This window comes from Saccopteryx bilineata, chromosome 5 (genome assembly GCF_036850765.1).
Source record: "Saccopteryx bilineata isolate mSacBil1 chromosome 5, mSacBil1_pri_phased_curated, whole genome shotgun sequence".
Classification (NCBI taxonomy): domain Eukaryota; kingdom Metazoa; phylum Chordata; class Mammalia; order Chiroptera; family Emballonuridae; genus Saccopteryx; species Saccopteryx bilineata.
Window position 1 is genome coordinate 64,788,350 of NC_089494.1, and position 25,017 is coordinate 64,813,366.

General features: G+C 38.1%; 2 protein-coding genes across 6 annotated transcripts in view; one reads left to right on the forward strand and one right to left on the reverse strand.

The window, feature by feature from the left end:
- DCAF17 (DDB1 and CUL4 associated factor 17) overlaps positions 1–20,523 on the reverse strand; it is a 28,387-nt gene extending 7,864 nt beyond the window's left edge. The window contains exons 1-10 of one of the 4 annotated variants that reach the window (XM_066279436.1): positions 20,063–20,520; positions 19,558–19,661; positions 15,386–15,476; positions 11,435–11,571; positions 10,603–10,681; positions 9,689–9,778; positions 7,472–7,576; positions 7,074–7,179; positions 3,292–3,434; positions 974–1,083 (exon numbers count right to left, since the gene is read on the reverse strand). In XM_066279436.1, the coding sequence (XP_066135533.1) occupies positions 974–1,083; positions 3,292–3,434; positions 7,074–7,179; positions 7,472–7,576; positions 9,689–9,778; positions 10,603–10,681; positions 11,435–11,571; positions 15,386–15,476; positions 19,558–19,661; positions 20,063–20,188 (1,091 nt within the window). In that variant the 5' untranslated portion in view covers positions 20,189–20,520. The other 3 variants (XM_066279438.1, XM_066279437.1, XM_066279439.1) reach the window with 3 other exon arrangements.
- Positions 20,524–20,611: 88 nt separating this feature from the next.
- Positions 20,612–25,017, forward strand: part of METTL8 (methyltransferase 8, tRNA N3-cytidine) — a 99,669-nt gene continuing 95,263 nt past the window's right edge. Inside the window, exon 1 of one of the 2 annotated variants that reach the window (XM_066279441.1) lies at positions 20,612–20,820. The gene's annotated coding sequence lies outside the window, so the exon portion shown is untranslated. The remainder of the gene's footprint in view (positions 20,821–25,017) is intronic. The other variant, XM_066279440.1, reaches the window with a different exon arrangement.

A 25,017-nucleotide genomic window follows, 5' to 3' on the forward strand; every position in this document is an offset into this window, starting at 1 on the left:
TGAGATTAAAAAAAAAAAAAGAGCACACACTTAAAGAGTGCAGAAGTGGATTTTTGGAGTCCTGTAAGAAAACTATTAAATTACTATAGTCCAGGCTAGTGATGAAAATGGTTTGACTAAGATGGTGACAGTGGCCAAGCGCAAAAAGAGGCAGATCCAAAATAATATTTAGTAGCAAAAAAAACATCACTGATAGAATATATGGTGTGCGTGCGTGCATGTGTGGGAGAGACAGAATATGCATATATGAATGTTTAAATATATGAACTTTGATAAAACACAAGAAGGTAAAAAGTGCCATGAATGATTTCAGATTTCTAATGTGATCTTAGAGGAGAGGTTTAGGCTAGGATAAATATTTTGGAGTTTTGTATACGTGATCTATGAAGCCAAAGGAATATAAAATTCTGGAGGGGGACAAAAAAAGTAAGAAGAAAGGGTCCAAGTCCCATGGACACCTAGCTGAAGTCCGAACAGAAGAAGAGCCTGGAAGACCACAGGCAGAGGAGAGCGTCGAGGAGAACTGTGGTGTCAGAGAAACGAATGAAGAGTGTTTCAAGAAAGGATAGGACAACTCCTGGAAGATGTGGGTGAACAAAGCAAAACAAGGGTTTGGGTTTTTTTTCAACCTACTTCTCCTGCAGTAGGCTGTCATTTAGAACAAAGACAAATCATGTCCATCCTCATTAACCTTGGAGAACTAAGACCTGATGAGGGCGGGCCAATCCATCATCTTCTTTCACTTATGTATCACCCATCAAAGAGCTTATTCAAATGTAATACATATTTACAAACAGTAGTGACAAACTGAAAGGAATCAAGTCAGGCTTTCTAGATGCTAGTCTCTGAGAAAGCACCCTACAAATTGCTAATTATTTCCATAAATGGCTCAATACTTAGCTGGCAAAAAATAAAGATGCCAATACTATCAAAAGCTACTTTTAATTTTAAAGTAACTAGTGAAATTACTCACTTGACCTGTTGTGGGCCAACATGTATTATTCTACCAGAAGCATCAGGATGAAAATAGATCCAGTCAGATTCTAGAGAACAACACTCCATTTCTTGGATCCCATTTTTTGCCTGAAGTTGGGAAAAAACATTGAAAATAAATATTTAATAAAAAATATATTTTTTCAAATCTAACAGCAGTGACAGATCAGTAAGTCAAAGGTATAGGGAAGAGAAAATATTAGCTAGTTGACCTGGGATGTGTGTAAAGGTTGAATTAAGACATTCAAACTTGAGAAATTCAGAACACATAAATTCAGAAATCATAGATTTACTCTGTATCATGTATTATATCTCACAAATATTAACTTCGTTACCCTATCTCAAGCACGACTAATTTGTGTCTGGCACTGCATTAGATGTTTTACATTCGATCTTAATAACATTCAAAGCCTATATCGTTATCTCCACTTTATGGATGAGAAAACAAAGAATATAAATCACATGTTCAAGGTTTTGTACCTGCTAAACAGCAGGTCTGACTCCAAAGTCTATGAACTTTCCATTATATAGCTGCCACAATTATGCTCATGCAGTTCCCTTCAACTCCTTTCTCCCTCCCCCATCCCTAACAAACTCCCTCGGAAGAGTAGGTAGGATGAGAACAAACATGCAACCAAACCTAGAATCTCAGATACGGGTCATATGATCTCCTTGGACAAGTCAGATATAACTCTAATGCTGACGACATGGTCTAATACTGCTTAGCCTTTAAGTAAGTGGAGAGATTTATTTCACATTAATATAGTTAGACATTAAAATAAAGATAAAGACACCTCCATGGTGTGATCACATATGTACATAAATGCTTTACCTTATACACAGGAGTACTGGGAACTAATATGAGTATGAATACATTAACTTCACTATTTTATCCAAGTCATTTAAATTCTTTAAGTTCTCCAATTTAAAATGATAGATACCATATTTCCTATTTGATACTCATAAAAGATTTTGCAGTATTAGTGTATTTACTCCATTAACATATATTGACAGCATGCTATGCTTTAGGTATCACACTAGGCATTTGAACCTGACATAAATTTAACATAATCCTTGCCAACAAGAAGCTCATAATTAAAAGGGGAGGCATAAAATAAACAGAGAATAATAAGGCAGTGTAGAAAACATAGTGATTGAGCCATGCACAGGATATTATTAAACATCTAACCCAGGTGAGCAGAATTTCAGGAAGAAAAAGCTTAAACTGAGCCTTGAAGGATGAACAGAAAATGATTAGATGGAAGAGACAGGAAAATCACAAAAACACGTAAGTATTAATCTATATAGTATGTATGTGCATAAACATGAGTAGCAGCCAGAATTAAACTGAGACTGAGCAAGATCTTGAAAAAGATGGATGTGGAATAAGCTGAGTCTGCCTCAAAAAAGTAAGTTCATTTGCTATAGCTGAGGTCGCTGGTTCAAAATTCTGGGCTTGCCCGGTCAAGGCATGTGCGAGAAGCAGCTACAAGGTGATAGAGCAAGTGGTTCCAGAAAGAAACAAAACTAAGTCAGCAATACAAAACAAAGATGGAATCCTCTCCTCTGTGCACTTGCTCTTTTGCACTTACTGTACTTAACAGACAGCATCTAATTCACTATATGTTTGCTTTCTTTTGAGAGTATAAGCAACTTGAGGGAAGGAAGTGTGTCCTGGCCGTGTCTGACATATAGTAGGCCCTAAACAACGTTTATTAAATGACAAATCAATGCCTAAAGCACTTTTTAAACGAAGAAACACTGATTTAATGGGTAGAAATTTCTATTGTCTTATCATGTTCCATTTCTTCCTATTTTGCCATAGAAAACTTAAGAATAGCCTTGAAAGTTCAAAGTATTTCATGCTTACATTGTAAACATCAGAGTTATATCTGGTTCTGTTCCAGAAAGCAAATAGCAACAAGAACCATAAAAAAGCAGAACCAACAACACACTCCATCAGCAATTTCTGAGGCAGCCTGAACATATTGCATCAACAGTTCCCACTACGAGGCTTCAGAGACCTTCTGCAGGGGACCTCTTGCTGGGAGATAGATAAGGATAAAAAAACTAATCTCTGGAGCCCTAAGAATGTTCAAATGTTAATGTTTTTAAATTCTAGGTAGTACATACAAGCCTTTGCTTTATTCTTTGTACTCTTCTGTACTATATACATTATTCACAAATTAATACAAACAAAAAGTAATTCTTTAGGAATGTAAGCTTATTAGAGAAATAGAGAAGAAAGAATTTCTGATGCTAATTTACTATTAAAAGGTCTGATCACTCATGATTTACCAAGGAATTGTCTTTAAGGGCACAAATATGGAAAACTCCTTTCTGTTTCTTCTTATTAGGTGTGATAATGTAGTGCCAAGGGTGGCCTCCAATCTGAAAGGCATTCTCCAGAGAGGAGACCTCAAAGAGCAGGGCTGGCGCATCTGTGGAGATGGACAAAAGGAATTTGTTAGCTTCCTCTGTTCTGGAACAGTACCCTTGGCACAGTCATGAACTGAGTTCAGCCTCACTTTGCATGCATCATCTATGAGTTCCATTAATGAACAATTACTATGTTTAAGGAAATAAAACACAATTAGGAAAGAGGCTTATTGCTAAGAAAAAAGAAAGCTGGTAGGAAATAGATGTTAGGCTATGAGTCAACTTTCTAGACAACTGTTTTCAGGGTATATGTGACTTGTAGCTGAGTGACGGCAAAATGACAAAAGTACAACCATTAACGCAGCTGCCATTTACTAAGCATCTGTTGTATACAGACTGGGTTAACACTATTTCTTACTCTCATAATAATCCTACAAGGTAATCAGGTACAATTTCTTCCAATGTGAGGAAGACATCTTCCATAACTTAAACTAACAGGTTGTACATAGCAAACTTTACAAGAGCAGTCTTGCTTAGGATTTCTAGTGTAGAAGTGATATTAGTCATAAAGAATGTTACAAATTAGGATAAGTCCTGTCACAATTGAAGCTTTACTAAAGGATAGCCAGTACTACTATATTAACATTAGACAAGTTAACTTTAAGATAGTTTATGTAAATCCAGCCGTCACTTTCCCCTTTTAGAGATTGACACTGTATAGGAAATAAAGGCAAACTTTGTTTTACTGCGAGTTGCTTTATTGTGCTTCACAGGTGCTGTTTTTTACAAACTGAATGCAAGACCCTCCATCAGCAGAAATATTCTGACTTGCTTTATTGCGGTACTTGCTTTGATATGGTGGTGTGCAACTGAACTCACAATATCTCTGTGGTATGCCTGCACTTGCTTCAGTTGTGATGGTCTAGAATTGAACCCACAATATCTCCAAGGTATGCCCATATCTGTTGGAGTTTTGTAGTCTTCTCCTTTGGTGACAATTTTAGGTAGAGTGTAACAGTTTACTCTTAGAGAAATATGGAAGTAGAAGGTACAGCAGCTTTAGCTCAGAATTCCTTTTAGGCAGCCTTGTGAACCACCACATGGTCTGTATGGGCAGGTGACTAATCTATGGCTTCCTTGTTTACTCCTTTAATTGAGAATTTAATCTTTGGTTTATGAGGCCACCAATGTCAGTAAAGGGGTTTATCTTAAAGAGACAATTTCCTCGAGTCATGTTATTATAGAAATGTGGGATTTATTAGGCTTCTTCATAAGCACAATTTAGTACTTAGTGCTATATATAGGGAAAAAGAACCCTAGGATGGGTCCTTGCTAACCTTGGGGGTATGAACCCCTAGAGCCCAAATTTTGATCTCTAATACTATTCTCAATTTTCAAAAAAATGTCCTAGAAGTTCTCAGAGAGTAGTCTTGTGGTGAGAAAATTCTAGGATAGGTGTAAACCATCCAATTGTCATTATAAAGGATATATCTACAAGGACATCTAGGTAGTGTTAAAAGAGTAACAGAGTCAGCAAAAGGGGCTCCTACTGGTTAGACTGTGAAAAGAGAGGCTAAAGATAAAATAATAATTATTAATTATAATGCTTTGAGTCTGTGAAAGATCAAACAATGATACTTCAAATGGAAGTTTTAACATAAAAGTGTTCAAAATGATTGTTGCATTGTTTATAAAATAAGAATGGGTATAATAAGATGTAAATTTTCTATAATTTTAAAACGGGGTAGTTACAATTGTTATTTTGTACACATGTGAATATATCTGGGATAAATTCTTAGAAATGGTATTGCTCAATGGGTATATATATTTAAAATTTTGAGGTCCCCAATTCGAAAACCCAAGGTCACTGGCTTGAGCAAGGGGTCGCTGGTTCGGCTGGAGCACCCTGGTCAAGGCACAGATGAGAAACAATCAATGAACAACTAAAGTGATGCAACTACAAGTTGATGCTTCACATCTCTCTCCCTTCTTGTCTCTCTCTCGCTTAAAAAAAAAATTCTAATAAAGCATGCTACTTTTCTTAGCCAAATGTCTGAAAATTACTGATTTACAATGTTTTACAATGACAATTGACTTCATAGATTATGCTTTCAAACATTATTATTTTAAAGTTGAGAAAAGTGAGACCCAAAGCAATTAGGCAATTTGCCTACAATGACACCACCAGTTAGTAAGCCAGGTTTCACTGTTACTAGTAGCAGACCAAGATCCTAATCCCAAATTCAGCCCACTGTCTATAAATAGGGAGCTACCTAAGCTAAACACAATCCTTCAGGTTCTATGAGTTTGTCCTTATAACCCTATTCCTTGTTTTACTAACATCTTCATTTCAACAAGAACAATGCTACCATTTTGGGGAATTCTTTTCAAAATAACATTTTTAGCAACCATGAGAGCCTTTAGTTTTAAACTGCTTAATAGATTCCTGCTGGAGTGTCTGCACTGAATACAGGAAGTATTGCTGGGCGGAGTTACCACAAAATTGCCTAAGTCAGCTGGCCCAACTTATTTAAAAACTGAGCTAACTTAATTGGCTATATTGAACTCTCAGTAATTTTTATAGTTTGTCATTTATTACTAAAAAAATCTTTCAAACAATTAAATTTATTTCTATTTCTTGATCTGTTGATATGATGTTAAATAATGATAGAATAAAATTCTAGTCTTATTCTGCCTATCTTAGAAAACCCTTTTGCATATCACCTAAAAATTTGAAGTTTATTAGTTGGAAATAAAAGAACACATCCTCAATATAATAAGAAATGATTATTAATAAACTAAGAATAAAGATAACCAGATATCAGGATTATAAAATGTATTTTTAAATTTACTCATGTGATTTTAATATGTCTGCAAACATTAAACCATCCTTGTATTACTAAGATGAACTTTGGTCAGTCATTGTTTATTTACTATAAAATACTCTGCTGAATTTGAGTAATATATTTTTTAAAAGATTCATTTATTTATTCATTTCAGAGAGGGGGAGGAGAAAGGTTGGGCAGGGGAGCAACAACCCTCAACTCCCATACGTGCCCTGACCAGACAAGCCCAGGGCCTGCACACCGGCAACCGCAGTGTTCCAGGTCATTGCCTTATCCACTGTACAACCACAGGTCAGGCCTAATATTTAATTTATTTTTTATTAAACTGCTAAATTTGATAAGCTAGTTAAATATAGAACAATTATATTTGTATAACTGTGTATAATTTTCTTTTTTGAGCTTCGTCATCCACTAAGTATGCTAGGGGTTCTCTCTGTGACTAAATTCTATGTTGACATAAATGGTAATTATATTTTCCTTGGGAAATACCTTTTTTAGAGGTGTGCGCAAATTTTATAGACTTGTAAAATAGTAAGTGATAAGGGAGCAAAGATAGTATCATTTGCTGCAACTCATCATTTTGTAGATAAGAAAATCCAGACTAGAGAGGATAAATAACTTGCCAAAGGTCACTGATCTCTGGCCAAGAAAGGCCCAGCATCTCCAAGCCCTCTGTTCAATGAATAAATGATAGGTTTTTGTTGACACCAATTCAAAAGCAAGGAGTATGCTGTATAAGAGTAATATAAATTGAGTTCGTAATTAACTTATAAGAAAAACATTTGGATGTTTACAATTAATAATTTACATAATCACTTATTTTTTAAGGTGAAAAATACTATATAGTAGCCATACCTGTGATTTTAATATTACAAGGAATGCCAAAAGGAGCCTCTCCTACAGTTCCAGTAGTCCCACCCCATCTGCATGCACACCCTAAGTCAAGTTTCTGTTGCATGAACTAAAAACAAAACAAAACAAAAATGGTGTCTTTAGCAGCTACTTATTTGTTTTCTGGAGAGAGAAAAAAATCAAATTCACATGTATATGACAGAAAATGTCTTTATTGATTCAAGGGCCTTTCTGTTTATCTTCCCACCCCTCTACTAAAAGTTAATGTCTTTCTGCATTTGATGGTTTCATAGAGTAGACATTTATACACGTCTTACTCTAAAAGCATCTCATTCAAAACATCATACCTTAGGCCAAACCTCAAGTTAACTATTAATATGGCAAATTCTAGTTGTCTCTACCTGTTCGGTGATGGCTTGGAAGCTATAGAGTCTGACCAGTCCTGAGCTGTACATCACAATCAGTATTCCATGAGATAAGGTAGCATCTGTAACGTTCCCGAAAATCTGAGGGGAAAGGTAGATATTACCTGAGAAAAGACCAGAAGGCCAACCCTCTGAGTGTTCACAGTGGTCTGTGCATTTGCTTACTATACAAGCTGTCACTTTAACACTGCTGCCTAGCCTCATATAGTAATTATAATTTAGAAACTTGAAATAAGGTGTTATCAGAGATGAGTGGTAAGCCTCCGGAGTCACAGACTGAAGTTCTAATGGGAAATGCTGCAGCATTCATTTCTTCATCCATTTGCTCCAGTTTTGTCAATAGCTTTTAATATCAAACTGCATTCCTAAATGAATATTTACTCTACCATGCATATCCTGTCAGAAACCTATTCTTTATGCTAACATGCTATTTATAAAGAGACTTTTTTTTAGCTTATTAGAGGAAGAAAGATTGGATCTAAAAAAGTAATTCTAATAAACAGCCAGCTCCAGATTTTTATAATTACCTTGTTCTTTAAATCTTTAATAATGTTTAACCTCTAGTCATATAAAAACATAAAAAGTTACAGACCAAACACCTACTGAGCCATTAACTTGGCTAATCTTGAGTAAGGTTTTGGTTCACTGTTCTCTTTGTGTGCACTGGGTCCTGCCATAACTCTCCACAGAACTCTGAAGGAAGAACTTGATCTTATGCCTAGTTTAATAGTTAACAAAAGCCAACATAGACAAATATTCACAGCAATGAAAAAATAACTAGAAATTGATAATCTGTTTCTATTTCTACTCAAGACAAACTTAGTAAAGATTTACTACCCCAATAAATAGCTTAAAATACATTCCTGGGTAGCCTTATTATGCGTGGAATTAGGTGAAAGATACACTTCAAGTCCATGTAACAAAATCAAAACCAAATTCCTCAAATGATAATCTGGACATGTGTGAATAAATAGACACAACCTATGACTCTGTAGACTGTAATAAGCATACACCATTACTTAATCTGGAAGCACAAAGAGAATAATTACATTCATGAGTTATGTGCTTGGGTCATCTCTTACAAGGTAAATTATAGTTTCCTTTGATCTTGACTAGCTCATGACTTTTTATTCACTGATCCTCCCTTCTTTACTTTGAAGGAAGAACTTTTGTAATACAAACGTAGTTTCATATAGTGCTATAAAAAAGTAGCCACTCTATTTTAAAATTTGGCTTGTACTTTGGAATCAAATCTAGGTTAAAGTTCCAGCTCCTCCACTTACTACCTGCTTAACTTCCTAGTTGAATAATTTTGTTTTAATGTAAAATGCTCAAACTGCTTGGTACAAAACAAACAATTAATAAATAACTAATATTATTCTTTAGCCCTTATGCAGTTCAGTATATTATGCTTATATAATATAGACTTTAAAAAACTATATTCATCATGTTTGCTAATAATTAGTGGACCCTCAAGATCTGTCCTCTATATTATTTTAGGTGCTTAATTACAGACTAGTAGAATAGATCAACAAATAACTATTGACTCAGAATAAGTGATAATTTTTTTAAAAAAGAAAAGAGACTAATATTATATTTTCAGGGATAATTTCTATAGTTCATAAAAAGAAAAAAGACTATTGATTCTTTTATTAAAAGGAAATTTATCCTTCTTTCCTCCCAAATAACCACCCCACAAATCAAGAAGAATGGCAATAACAATAAACCCAAAACTGAATGAGTTGGAAGTTTAATTATAAGGCTTGTTTATATATCATAAGTTTTAGATATATACATTGCAATTAAAATGAGACATTTTGTTGTAGCTTTCTAGCTTTATTTTTTTTTCTAGCTTTATTTAATAATCATTTTCACAAACTTTGGAATAATCTCCTGAAAAAATACCTTAATCATTTCATAATTTTATAAAATAGTGGTTTGTGAATGCCCACAGCTATTTAACACTATCCACATGAGAGGCATAAAAACATGCAGAAAGACGAAGGGATGATTAAGCTCTCTTCCCATATCAAATGTTCTCATATATTTTGAAATGAAATAAACTAGGTCAGCAAGCTTTTTAGAATCATGGGAACATTTCCAATCAAAACACCTAATAAACAAAATTAAATAATGACATTACACCTTATTGTCAAAATTAATGTTGCAATTAAATAAAAAACAAGTTCTTACCTTTTTGTTGATCTCCAGAATCCCTATGAGTGAAAAAGGTAGAACATGGAACACTGCAAGGTACAGCAAAACTGGCTGCTGAATGCCTGCCTAAAAGGAAAGACTAAACTTACAGGCAGCTCTCACGTGTGTTTCAAAAACACTGTTTTCATAAACTGAAAAACATCCATCTGTCCTAGGATGCAGTTATATAGATGTTTCCATGGATTGAGAACATCCATCTATCTACACTGTACACTTATTTAAACAGGAAGGCATGCATGTTCAAAATGTGCAGTCACATATATGCAAAGACACACAAAAATTTATAGAAGTAAAGATAACGCTAAACATTTCTTAGCAACAAAATAATTTTATATACTGTACAACAAAAATTTCATATACTGTATAACAATATATATTACATATCATATAACATTATAATATAAATTAACATATATTTTGTTGGTATAACATAACAATACTTTTTAATATAATGAGCATGTTATATTTTAATACCATAAATTAATGTATGTTTTAATATATTATAATAATTTATATTGTAAATTGGATTTCTAACAATAAAGAGCCTGATTGAAAGACACATAGTTAGCATGGTCATATGATCTGAAAGCATGTGACATAGTTATATGAAATGAGAAAAAATATCAACAATAAAAGCTTGAGCAATTTCTCTGCTTGAAGAGGACTGCTCCTTACTTTGAAGAGCAAACTTCAGTCACTTTCTTTCTACTATGGAATATAAAATAATCGGTACTATCCTAGAATGGCTTAAAAGAAATTTCTTAAATTTGTGCCAAACAATTTTATAGCGTTTTTCAGAAAACAAAGGTCATTAGTTCTTTCATGAAAAGTCTCCAGACAAATTCCTATAAAGAAATTCTTCATTTTATTGAATGTTTAAAGATGTCTACCTGCTGGGCCAAAGCTGAGGCTTTGTTCTGAGCTGATTTGACTGCAATGACTTCTTGAGGAGTGTCCCAGCTCAAATATCTTTTAACAAAATGAAGCAAAGTTTATTCATTTGGAAATGGGGACAGGTTTCCTTGTATTTAAAATCGATATATAATAGGTATATTATAAGCAAAGTGTTTTAGTTACTTAAATTATAAAAGCAATTTATTTTAAAAACAAATAGCTAAAAGAATTCCCTGTCAATCCTTATATAAATATATTCCTATAAAAATATATCATTTTAATCCTTCCAAACTCTGATGAATAAAAATTGTTTGTTGTAATAGTATTCAAAACTCAGAAAACAAAATAACAATTCTTGCTTTAAAATGAAAGTTATAATAAGCATAAAAATGCTATTTTCACATTTGAAATGCACATACTCACTCCAAAGCTTTACATTTAATTGATAAAACTAGTAGTTAAAAATAACAGTTCTTTGATTACTGGAGGCAGGTAAATTAACTGAAACAGATTAGTCTTCAGGAAAATCTACCATAAAGTGTATCCTACATATAGAATATTACTTGTAGATGGAAAACACAAATATTATTTTTCAGTTTATCTACCAGCTACTATAGGTTACTTATGATACAAAGGAAATTAGAAAGGGTCTGGTCTCTACCCTCAGATCTTCAAATGCAGTCATGAGGAGTGAAAAGGAGAATAGGTTTGGAAGTCAAGATCTAGGAATACAATGGAAAACTTAAAAAAAAAAAAGCTTTGAATTTCCTGGGCCACAAGTATCAAATTTTTATAATAAAATCTTGGAAATAAAGTCACATATAGTACCTGAATTTACAATACGAAGCAAGATATATTTTCTCAAGGACTTTTCCCGTAGTTGCTGATATTCGAAGTAGCCAGTTATGAGCAGTCAGTGCTATGAGTGAGGATTTATAATCTGATGGGTTGGGCAGCATTTCCCCCTAAAAAACGAGATGTAAAAATGAAATTACTTGGCATGAACGATCTGCAGTATTCAATGTCCAAAGAAAACAGCTAAAGACTTAAAGAAATAGTCAATTCAGTAAACCAAAAAAAAAAAAAAAAAGAAATAGTAAATGCTCAAATGTACAAATAGAGAATTAAAACAAGGAATGGTAAGACTGTAGGTAATAATATCCATCATTAACTTATTGAATTTATTCAGATATAGCATTTAATAGTACATGAAATAACTTTTCACTTATTATTTATCATTAAGTATTCAACAAATGTTAACCAATCATCGTAACAGTAGTCTCACTAATGCTGCTGCTATATAGAATAGCATAGCAATTAAGAGTCATCACTAGAATAGATGTTTCTTTATTCTAAGATTTGTTTTGCTTTTGATATAAGTCAAAACAGCAAATTATCCCATTATTCACTGTGGCTCCACTCTAACTCCATATGAAAAGCTAAAATCCAGAATTCAGGCAGCCAGACAAGAACAGAAGATGGACCTGGTTTTAAAGACAACCTATGTCACCAATGAACTGCACCCCCAAAAGGAAGAGAATAGCTGCCTGGGTATACCTGCTACTGAACAATTACCACAAGGTGGAAGTCTAAGGCAGGAAGAGAAAGCAACCAAACGGTTCTACTTTGATTTGTGGAATAAAAACAAAGTTCTAAGAGGAAAGTTAAAAATAGGGAAGTTAAAATTAATCTAGTATTTGCTCAGGCTGTAAAGGCTATAAGTGAAGAGGAAAAATGAAGGCATAGTTATTTTATACTTGCTCCTAAAGATTTGCCTTCTCTTTCAAATGTTGAGAAATGAAATGTTTTTTTAAAATCAATTTTTTATTATATAGTATGTTATATAAGTATCAGCTCACAGAGATTTTTAAGTTTTTAAAAATGTATTATTTATACCTTGTATTAATATATTTAAAAAAAGAGTATGAAGGAGCATACATAAGTTTGAACTATTTTTCTAAACCAAAAGTTATATTCCTTCCACACACTGTCTCAGAAAGGAAGGGTGCTAATTTAAAAAGTTTCACATCAGTATGTTTTCTTTTTCAATTTAAAAATGTTTTTTTTAAATTTGGTCTGAGAGAGAGACAGACAGACAGGAAGGGAGAGAGATGAGAAGCATCAGTTCTTCATTGCGGCATCTTAGTTGTTCATTGCTTCTTTTTCATATGTGCCTCGCCAGTGAGCCCTTGCTCAAGTCAGCGACCTTGGGCTTCAAGCAGGTGACCTTTGGGCTCAAGCCAGTGATCTCACACTCACGATGGTGAGCCTGTGCTCAAGCCGGCAACCTCGGTGTTTTGAACCTGGGCCCTCAGTATCCCAGGCTGACACTCTATCCACTGCACATCCTGATCAGGTTCTTGTCAGTATGTTAAAAAACAGTGTAATATGCTTCATAGTTTTTCTTAATGGAAAATCTTGCTTCACTTCAAATGAGTACAAAGTATCTAACGAGAAGTGAGACTAGGAACTAGGTTACCTGAAACTCTATTTTTACAGGAATGCTCTCTTTGATGCTTTGTACTAGTGTCTTCAAAACTTTTCTCAGTTAAGAAATTTGTCATCTTCCTCCCAACACCAATTAAAATGGATGCAGAAGCTTCCAATGTTGGGGCGCAACAGTTATTTTTAGCTTTCAATAAGGATTTGGGGAAGAAAACTTAGATTTAAAGCTTTCTGATTTTCAAAATGAAGCCTTATGTGAACAGAAAATAAGTGTACAAGGAAAAATAAAGCAATAGCTACAGAAAACTAGAATTTAATGTAAAAACAAAGGGTTTTCTTTTTAATGATTTTATTTATTTACTTTTTTTGTGACAGAGAGAGAGAGAGAGAGAGAGAGAGAGAAAGGGACAGACAGGAAGGGAGAGAGATGAGAAGCATCAATTCTTCGTTGCAGTTCCTTAGTTGTTCACTGATTGCTTTCCCATATGTGCCGTGTCTGGGGGGGCTACCGCAGAGTGAGTGATCACTTGCTCAAGGCTGTGACCTTGGGCTAAAGCCAGCAACACTGGACTTCAAGCCAGCAACCTTGGGCTTCAAGCCAGCGACCCATGTGGTCATGTCTATGATCCCACACTCAAGCCCGTGACCCAGCGCTCAAACTGGGACCTAGGAGTTTTTAACTTGGGTCTTCAGTGTCGCAGTCTGACGCTTCATCCACTGTGCTACTGCCTGGTCAGTCTAAAATGATTTTAATAGCCTATGAAAAATATAGCCTTCTTATCCTTTAAACATTATTTTTAGTCACATACTGTGACTTCTGTTTTTCCTAAAAAACAACAAACCAGATTAAAATACCTGATTAATTTGTTGTGGTATTTTGTAAGTGCATATCTTATTACACTGATTCCATGGAAGACTAATATTTAGAAGTGTTCCTCAAAAAAAGAAAGTTCTATGATTAAGAGTTTGGGAAAACAGTTTGACAATCACCATGCACTTTAGTAGTATTTTAGGCATTATTACTATTAAAAGCTCTGATAAGTAATTCTACAAATTTGTTTAACCTTTCAAAATCAGAATATCCCAAACTTAGGTGTCTATAGCCTAATTTCCCCAAGCTCCTTTAGCAAGTATAAAATATATTAACATCTAATGAAAACTGTGTCCTGAAAAATACACACTAGAGATACACTGGTCTAATGGAATGAGCCTATCTTATTATTTTTTAATTCTTATCTTATGATTCTCCTAACAAGATTACTGAAGCAAACTCTTAAGAATCCTCTTTCAGCCTGACCACGCGGTGGTGCAGTGGATAGAGCAGGGGTCCCCAAACTATGGCCAGCAGGCTGCATACAGCCCCCTGAGGCCATTTATCCTGCCCCCGCTGCACTTCCAGAAGGGGCACCTCTTTCATTGGTGGTGAAAGGAGCATAGTTCCCATTGAAATACTGGTCAGTTTGTTGATTTAAAATTACTTGTTCTTTATTTTAAATATTATATTTGTCCCATTTTGTTTTTTTACTTTAAAATAAGATATGTACAGTGTGCACAGGGATTTGTTCATAGTTTTTTTTATAGTCCGGCCCTCCAACAGTCTCAGGGACAGTGAACTGGCCCCCTGTGTAAAAAGTTTGGGGACCCCTGGGATAGAGCGTCGGACTGGGAATGTGGAGGACCCAGGTTCAAGACCCCGAGGTCGCCAGCTTGAGCATGGGCTCATCTGGTTTGAGCAAGGCGCACCAGCTTGAGCCCAAGGTTCCTGGCTCGAACAAGGGGTCACTCGGTCTGCTGTAGCCCCCCAGTCAAGGCACATATGGGAAATCAATCAATGAACAACTAGGAACCACGATGAAGAATTGATGTTTCTCATCTCTCTCCTTTCCTGTCTGTCTGTTACTATCTGTCCCTCTCTCTGACTCTATTCTGTCTCTGCCACAAAAAAAAAAGAAAAAAAAAGAATCCTCTTTCAAATAGCCATGTAATATAACTATTGCTCATAACATGTAACAAAATATTTTGTTTCAATATTGTTAAGGAGAATGACTTCTTAACCCCTAAGAATATCTACAAACTAGTTTTTATTTCTTATGGAACTTTTAATCAACTCATAACTTTTTCTAATTTTCAAGTTTTACAAATGGTATTACATTTAAAAAATATATTTATAATATCCTTATTTCATGAGGAAAAATAATCAAAAGATAAACTCTTTTGATTCAAGATTCTGGAATCACTATGATATTTAAGTTTTATTCCTTTATACAATATATTAAAACCAATCAGTGTAGACTAAAAACGCTTTAGAAACAAATGTCTAAAAACAAATCTTACCACTGGGCATTCCCATAATAAAGCATCCTCTATTTTTTCTGATTTGGAACATTTTGGCATTTCATAAAGTTTTCTTGGCTCTAATGCAACACTAGGAAAAAAGAAATATAACTGATTAATTACTATTCATCTTGATAACTGAGACAGTGTTTGCTCGGGTTTGAGTAATATCTTTTTTTCCTATTCAGAGATTCAGATTACCAAAATACAATTAGTTTACTTTCTTCTTCTTAATTACATATTAACATTTTTCTGATCATAAAATTCATAATATATAGTCATAGAAACTATAATAAAATTTAGGCCCAGGCCAGGTAGCTTTGGTTGGAGCATCGTACCAATGTGCCAGAGTTGCAGGTTCGATCCCCACACAAAGCATATATAAGAATGAATGAATAAATGCATAAATAAGTGAAACAACAAATCAATGTTTCTCTCCCTTTCTTTCTCTCTCTCTTAAATCAAAAAATAAAAATTTAAAAACCACATATATAATAAAATTTAAATAGACTTATACTATAAAAATACCAAAAATAGCCTGACCAGATGGTGGCGCAGTGGACAGAGTGTCGAACTGGGATGTGGAAAGACCCAGGTTCGAGACCCCGAGGTCGCCAGTTTGAGCGTGGGCTCATCTGGTTTGAGCAAAAAACTCACCAGCATGGACCCAAGATCGCTGGCTTGAGCAAGGGGTCACTCGGTCTGCTGAAGGCCCACGGTCAAGGCACATATGAGAAAGCAATCAATGAACAACTAAGGTGTTGCAACGAAAAACCGATGATTGATGCTTCTCATCTTTCTCTGTTCCTGTCTGTCTATCCCTATCTATCCCTCTCTCTGACTCTGTCTCTGTAAAAAATAATAATAATAATAGCCACTATTTTTTGGTTCATTTCCCTTTAGTTTTTCTTTATATATGTATACCTACCTACCAATTATTTTCTAGAACAGGATTATGAACATTTACTATGCATATGTCAGTTGAATTCCACGGTGTTCATATTTGTTACTTGAATACTTTTTAAATGAAAATAAATTAGTAAAGAGTCCCATTATTTTAGAGTGAAAATTAGCGAATAAAAAAGGAGACATTCCACCTGATCTGTGGTGGCGCAGTGGATAAGCGTTGACCTGGAACACTGAGGTCACAGGTTTGAAACCCCGGGCTTGCCTGGTCAAGGCACATATGGGAGTTGATACTTCCTGCTCTTCCCCCCCTTCTTTCTCTCTCCATATATATATAATCCTCTCTCTAAAATGAATTTTAAAAAAAGGGAAACATCTTTTAAGGGTTTTTTTCTCCCAAAATGCCTTTCTGAAAAGTTGAACAAATTTATACTTCTGCTGATATTGAACACTACATTTTTTATGTGAAAAATAGTCTCTTACCTTTAATTTATACTTCTCTGATTACTGCTGAAATGTGCTCATAAATGTTTTCATTTTCTTAACTGATGAACTTTAAAATTAAATTATTATTTAGACACAATTTTGAGGGTAACAATTTTATTTACTTATGATGTTCTCTTACTGATTCAAAAGTTTAAATCAAACAGAATTTCATAGGAATGAAAGTAATCTCAGCCTGACCTGTGGTGGCACAGTGGATAGAGTGTTGACCTGGGACACTGAGGTCCCAGTTTCAAAACCGAAGGTCACTGGTTTGAGCATTGGCTCATCCAGCTTGAGTGTGTGATCATCGACATGATCCTATCTATGGTCACTGGCTTGAGCCCAAAGCTCATTGGCTTGAAGCCCAAGGTTTCTGGCTTAAGCCCAAATTCTCTGGCTTGAGCAAGGGGTTACTGGCTCAGCTTGAGCCTCTGGTCAAGGTACATATGTGAAAACAATCAAGGAACAATTAAGTGACACAACTACAAGTTAATGCTTCTCATCTCTCTGGCTTCCTGCCTGCCTGTTTCTCACTCCCTCTTAAAAAAAAAAAGATTTAGCCCTGGCCGGTTGGCTCAGTGGTACAGCATCAGCCTGGTGTGCAGCAGTCCTGGGTTCAATTCCTGGCCAGGGCACACAGGAGAAGTGCCCATCTGCTTCTCCACCCCTCCCCCTCTCCTTCCTCTCTGTCTCTCTCTTCTCCTCCCGCAGCCAAGGCTCCATTGGAGCAAAGTTGGCCCGGGCGCTAAGGATGGCTCTGTGGCCTCTGCCTCAGGCGCTAGAATGGCTCTGGTTGTAACAGAGCGACACCCCAGATGGGCAGAGCATCGCCCCCTGGTGGGCATGCCGGGTGGATCCCGGTCAGACACATGCAGGAGTCTGTCTGACTGCCTCCCCGTTTCTAGCTTCAGAAAAATACAAAAAAAAAAAAAAAAGATTTAAAAGACTAGAAATAATGCAAAGTATGCTCTCACACCTCAGTGAAATTAAATTAGAATTCAGTAACAGAAAGGTAGCTGAAAAATCCCAAAATATCTGAACATTAAATGACACAATACTAATTAACACTAGTCAATGCAATCTCAAGAGAAATTTAAAAATATTTTGAACCAAATTAAAATATATAATATATCGACATTTGCTGGATGCAGCGAAAACAATGCTTAGAGGGAAATGTATAGCATGAAATGTCCAGGAGTGGGCTAAAGTAGGTTTATAGTTGCTCATATGGAAAATAACACAAGAGTTAATAAATAATACAAGAATAAACTGTTTCAGGTACTCACAACTGTAAACCTAATTTTGCCCACTCCTGTATACATGAGAAAAGGATAGGAGCTTCTGGGTTAGGGAACATGGGGGGAGATTCAGGGAGCATGGAAGCTCGGAGGCCCTTCCCTCATACCTTGCCCTGTGCAGCCCAAGTTCCTTTATAATAAACGGGTAATCTAATAAGTCAGTCACAAAAGAACACATACTATGTGATTCAATATATATGAAATAGGTGTATCTATAAAGATATAAAGTAGACTAGCAGTTGCTTAGGATTGTGGGTGATGGAAGAATTTGGGAAGTACCTAAAAATATAGGATTTCCTTTTTAGGGTAACGAAAATGTTCTAAAATTAACTGTAGTGATGTTTGCCTATATGAACCACCATTGGTTCTTCAAATTCATATTCATTAAATAAGAACTTCAATGGCCCTGGCCGGTTGGCTCAGCGGTAGAGCGTCGGCCTAGCGTGCGGAGGACCCGGGTTCGATTCCCGGCCAGGGCACACAGGAGAAGCGCCCATTTGCTTCTCCACCCCTCCGCCGCGCTTTCCTCTCTGTCTCTCTCTTCCCCTCCCGCAGCCAAGGCTCCATTGGAGCAAAGATGGCCCGGGCGCTGGGGATGGCTCTGTGGCCTCTGCCCCAGGCGCTAGAGTGGCTCTGGTCGCAACATGGCGACGCCCAGGATGGGCAGAGCATCGCCCCCTGGTGGGCAGAGCGTCGCCCCTGGTGGGCGTGCCGGGTGGATCCCGGTCGGGCGCATGCGGGAGTCTGTCTGACTGTCTCTCCCTGTTTCCAGCTTCAGAAAAATGAAAAAGAAAAAAAAAATTAAAAAAAAAAAAAAATAAGAACTTCAATGAATTAAAAAAATCATTGAACTGTATATTTATAGGGGGTGAATTGTATATGTGAATTATATTGTAATAAAGTCATTAAAAAATGCCCATACATTTTAGAGAAGCAAACTTAAGTATATAGCATGATGTTTAGAATATGTTTTAAAATTCTTAGCAAAGAGGAAGAGGAAAAGGAATAGGGAGAGGATGGGATGGATAAAGCACATGTGGCAAATGATAGTTTTTGAATCTAGGGAATGGGTATATGAGGGTTGACTATAATATTCTCTACTTGAGCAAATTTGAAAATCTCCTCTTACACAAAAAAGGCAAGTACTTCCACAACAAAACACAGACATTCTTCTCAAAGCAGCATCCAATTATTAGGTACCTGACTCTCCTGACTCTGACGACACGGTACTCTGAGAGCTATTTATCATTTTGTCTGCACTACAAAGCAGTTTCATTTTACATGGTATTTAAAAAGATGAAACTTGGAACTTTAGATTTAACAAGATTTTCAAATTACATGCATCTTACCACCTATTTTGGATACATTTTTCCATTTTCCTGTTTCAGTAGGCTCTAATGTAGGCTTGCGGTTCTATAGAAACTAGAGTTAAGGTCAACAGTGAGGTGGATGACAGGAAAAAAAAAATTCCCCCAAAGATACCTGCTAACACAGCACCGATAATTATCAAAATATATTCTTCCTCTCTCATAGGCTATAGGTGACTTGGAATGAGTAGTCCAAACATTCTTAAACTTAGTACTTTCCTGAAAGACACAAGAATTTCGGTTTAGGAAATAACTCATAAGCCTGTGCACCAATTTAATGATGGATAAATTTAGAGTTTTCAAAGAATTTTACGTGTTATATAAAAATATTATGTTCAATTCTTCCTCATTCTGACTCACTTTCACGTTTTGGTTTAAGTTGGGTGAACAACTTTTATAAAGATTACTCGGAGACATAAAGAGCTTAAAAAACTAAAAGCATTCGGCGGTCCTATTAATACCTATTTACGAATTCCCCAGGTTCGGGGCATCGATGCCCCTCGCCATCACATAACCACCTTCTTAAAAGGGGGCTCTGCTGCGTAAAACGTGCACCCCAGAAGGCTTGCCCGCCAGGCTCCCGCAGCCCTTCGTCCCGCGCCCGGCCAGCAGGCGGTCACCTGGCACACCAGCGCCCGCAGGATGCCCAGGTTCGTCCTCTGCACCACGCCTGAGTCGCGCGAGAAGAAGCCCAGCGCCCGGCGACTCAGGCGGTGGCACACGTTGGGCTTCCGGGCCTGGTCCATAGAGGCACCAGCCGGGCCGCGCTCCGGGGTTGGCAGGGCCCAGGAGGGGCGCGCCCCTAACTCCCGCGCGGGGCAGCGGCCGCCACCTCGATACCTGCGGGGACCAGGAAAAACTAACACGAGGTGCCAGGCATAGGGCGCACGGCCATGGAACAAGGGAAGACAGCTGGCACCGCCTGGGAACCAAGAAGAGGGATGGAAAAGACCCCCACTTTCCGGTCTGTCCCCAAACGCGCTCCGCTTCTAGACCCGGCGGCGGACTGCGTCGGCCCACCGCGTAACGCGCAGCCTGACGGGGCCGTTCCCTCTTCGGGAAATGTAGTTCCCGGTGTCCTCTGAGGGAGCGGGGCTTGTTCGCAGAACTACAGTTCCCATCATGCCGCAAGCACCCAGCCCCCGCCCCGGCCGCCCAGCCGGTCCTCCGCGGCCCGCCCCGCCTCTGCGCCGTGAGGCTGGCGCGGTATCCGGTCGGCACGCGGCGGGGGCGGCCCGCGGAGCGCGTTGCCGCAGCTTCAGGGGCTCTGTGCTCTGTGCGCGGCCTGCATTTGCGGGTCTGTCCCTAACCACCTGGTTCCCCTACGCCTCTCATCCCCTGACTTTCGCGGTGAGAGGCGCTGTATCCTGTGCTAAAGGTACGCCCCGCGATTTTCCCTTCAGTGGCACTTAGGACAATGCAGATGAGATTTCGCGGTTAAACGTTTATGGTCCATGAACCTTATGCTTTTGTATTATGAAATGGTGGTGAAAGATGCCAGGCATTTCCACCGAACTAGGGTTGAATTTCTCTTTCCCAGAGCCCGCCCTTCTGCAGCTTGCAAGGACACAGGCTGGTTTTGCGATAATTGCTGCATTTTTCTTCCTCTCTCCCCTCCACCTCAATTGGAGTAAAAAAAAAGGGAAATGTTTACATTCTTGTTGGACTGCCTAAACATTCCACTTTGATTCCTCTAAATAAAACTACAGTAAAATATCTAGTCCTGCCTGTAGAGTCAAAGTTGCCACTACGCTACATTTTCAGTAATCGTGCCCCCTTGCTCTGCTTGGCCCTTGAGAGTGCTGTCTTTGCATCTCCCACGTGGGCTTGGCATGATACCTCTTGTTCAATACATACACAAGGGAGACAAGACATCTGACTGACAGCAAAAAGTACAATACTGAGTGGGTGCGTTGGGTCACAAAGGAAATGTTGAGTAAAAATTTGCTATATCTTTTTTGAACCCTGCTGAATTTCCTTAGGGGCTGGGCTCTTGCTGATTTTTCATAACTTATTTACAGCAGACTGTGGAGTGCTTTGTGTATTTTTAGACAGCGCTATAATAGTTAATTTGGTAATTCATGAAGGCAGCTGTCACTGAGAAAACTGGGACTCAAAAAAATAACTGAATTTTCTTTGGCTGAAATGAAATTCAAATCATTGCTGAATTGAATCCATCATCTCTTTCTCCTTCTCTTTCACGGCCACTTATTTGTCTTCCTGTGGTATTTACCTCACCATCTAGTCATTCAAAGGACAGTCATCCTAGATGCCTTCTTTTTCCTCACCCACAACCAAGTCCGTTTGATTCTAACTTTTGTCCATATCCTCATCTACCCCCTGAGTAATTTAGAGTCTCACTATTTATCATATTATTTTATTAAAAGCCTCCTTTCTGTCTGAAATTCTTTTAATTCCACCCCTCTACACTGCTGCCAGAGTGATTTTTCTAAAGCACAAATCTGCCAATTTTTAATTAAAATCTTTGAGTGGCTCCCACACAACCAGGCAGAATTTCTCAAACCCAAGTAAATAACCAGGATTCTATATTGTTAAATTAAAATATTTTCAGTATGTTAAATATTTGCAAATATAAAACTACATACATATAATATAAGTTCCTTATTGTATCTTCTGTGGAACTATAACTTATTAATTCAATAAAGCAAAACTTTGAAACAAATTCAAATAAATACTATCCATTGTTAGCAATGAGATGTTTTTGCTGAGCCTAAGACACTCTAAAAACGAATGTTCTCTGTCCTCAGTGTTATAACTTCCTTATAGAAAAGCTTGCCCATACTGCCTTTGTGTTGAGAGATCATTCAATGCTCTCTTTTCTTTGTTTAAAACACTGTAAAACTTTCCTTTAATGCAGGGGTAGTCAACCTTTTTATACCTACCGCCCACATTTGTATCTCTGTTAGTAGTAAAATTTTCTAACTGCCCACCAGTTCCACAGTAATGGTGATTTATAAAGTAGGGAAGTAACTTTACTTTTAGAATTTATAAAGCAGAGTTACAGCAAGTTAAAGCATATGATAATAATTACTTACCAAGTACTTTATGTCAGATTTTTGGTAAGTTTGGCAGAATAAATCTTTATAAAACAACTTACTATAGTTAAATCTACCTTTTTATTTATACTTTGGTTGCTCCGCTACCGCCCACCATGAAAGCTGGAACACCCACTAGTGGGCGGTAGGGACCAGGTTGACTACCACTGCTTTAATGTGTAATGATTTTATTTGACCTTCACTTGACAAACATCATCATTCACATAAAGTAGTCCCCCTTGCTTTCTCATTAACTTATACCAGTGACAAATGGTGCCACTTGTTTACCAGTGCACTCCTAAACATAAATGTGAACTGAAATCTTGTGCAATAATTGATTAAAAGGTTGCCATCCAAGTGAACCAGTGACCTTTTGTTAAGAAAATGTTTTGTTTAGATTTTTGTCAAATCGAAAATAAAAGATTTCTCTAAGAGAAATTTCTTGGCCATGAGGTTTGTTGGGAAAACAGCTGTGTTAGGCTTGCTTGCTTGTACTTTGCATGATTAGTACATGAGTACTTGGCAAGGCCATGTGCTATAGCCTATGTAAGGCTCTGGCTGCTTGGGCAGATGCTGATTGTGGATTGCCTGCCCACCACTGCGAGGAGCTGTTTTGCTATTTGTTCAACAGCTGCGATGAGAGGTGGTTTTCCCCTGCCTGTTTGCTCATTCACCATTGTGAGACTAATAAACAGGAATGGCCCACTGCTTTCTGGCTTCAAAGTTACTCTACCATCTGCCCAAATCCCATGTGGACCTGCCTGGCCTCTGCCACTGGCATTACATCTGGCGTAGTGGGCAGGATTCAGATCACATTGATTGGAACCGCCAACACCCTTGAAGGTTGGGATAGAGGAGTGGCCATTGTTCCCTAGCACATGGTTCCTGGTGGCTCTCCTTTTGAGGGCCGTGGGCTGGGTGTTTTTTACAGCTCTGCAGGCAGAAACTGAAAGCTCTGTGAGAAAGGCTGCATGAGGTCAAAAGCTCCAGGATGAGCTGCAGACTGAGTACTGACAGTGCCTTGAACTGGAACAAGTGCCAGAAAAGGAGGCCAACTGCTATTGAGAGCTCCAGTGTGAAATACAGGCTGAGCACCAACAGTGCCTGGAACTGGAACAGTTGCTTAAGAAAGAAATATGGGCCCAAGAGCTGCAATTTGCCCTAGAAGCAGGATGCTGGCAGTGACAGTTGTTAGAGAAACAGCTGCGGGTTCAAAAGCTTGAGTTCCAGCTTCAGACTGAGAGCTGGTAGCTTCAAGAGCCGAAGTGGGCACTGAAGAAGGAGCTGTATTCTTGGCTCTGACTCAGTGGCAGTCAGCATTTCCAGCTCCTCTGAGGAGGAGGTGGTTTGGGCTGAAACTGCTGTCGGCAGACTCACAGCCCATGTCAGCAGACTCAGAGCCCAGCCAGTGATCACCCGGAAGGTAAAAACCCAGCAGCCAAGAGTGCCTCAGGGAGAAGCACCCGCCGCCTTCCGCTAGTAGTTGAGCACTCTGTGGTCTGGCCCTACATTCAGAAAGAGTTGATTTAGTTAGGGGCAAAATTCAGGCAGAAACCCACCAAGTTCATGGCAGCTTGGTTGCTGCCATTGTGGACATAGGGGTGGCTGGCATCATGCTCTCTGGAACAGAGATGGAGAAATTAGTGCCATTATCACTCACTCCTCCTTAAGGCATCTTCAGAACTGCCATGACAACCCAGAAACCGTACCCTGTTAGAATGGGTGATGACTGCCATTCGCACAGACTGGCAGAATGCTGGAGACTTGCTGGAGATAGCGAGTTGGTGGCAGTCATATACTGAGCTGTAGCAGGTCCTCCAGGAACTGGTTATGAGGAATGCTGCTTTCAACCTGAGGTCCTGTGGGCCAGGTGAGGAAGTATTTACAGCAGGGATAAGGGACCTTCTTCCTGTAGCAACCTGTCAGCCTTTTTTGGGTCACTAGTGGCTATCTTGAGCCCCTATGTGGGACAGCCCGTCAATGTGGTTACACAGATGGTGGCAGGTTTGAGGGAACTGGAGGCAGCACAAAATCATAAGGCTATGCCGGCTGCTGCTTGTGGTGCCCGACCTCCCTCCTAACTCCCGACTAACAAGAGAAATGGGCCTGTAAAAGTTACCCAAATACAGATGTGGGTAGATTTGATTGCCGCTGGGACAGATAAAGAGAAATTAGATGGCAGGCCTAATAAAATTCTTTTAAAGCTTTGGCAGCAGCTTGAGCCGAACAGAAGTCCCAGCTTCTGAAAAAGCAGAGAAAGTGGGCAACCTGGCAGCTGCCAAGAAAATGGCTGGTGTTTGGGTTGCACTGTTGCAAGATTATATGATGTAGACAGCTGTGGGAGAGGAGGATTCCCCCAAGACCTGTTGTTCCAGTTTGAATAGGGGGAAGGCCGAGGGACCTATCTAACAGTGATGAGGGGGGCCAAAGGCCCCATCTGAAATTGGCAGTCCACTAGTCCTCTTCTAATGTGCAGCAGATATTGGCCTTAGAACATAATAGGTGCTTTTTTGCAGCAG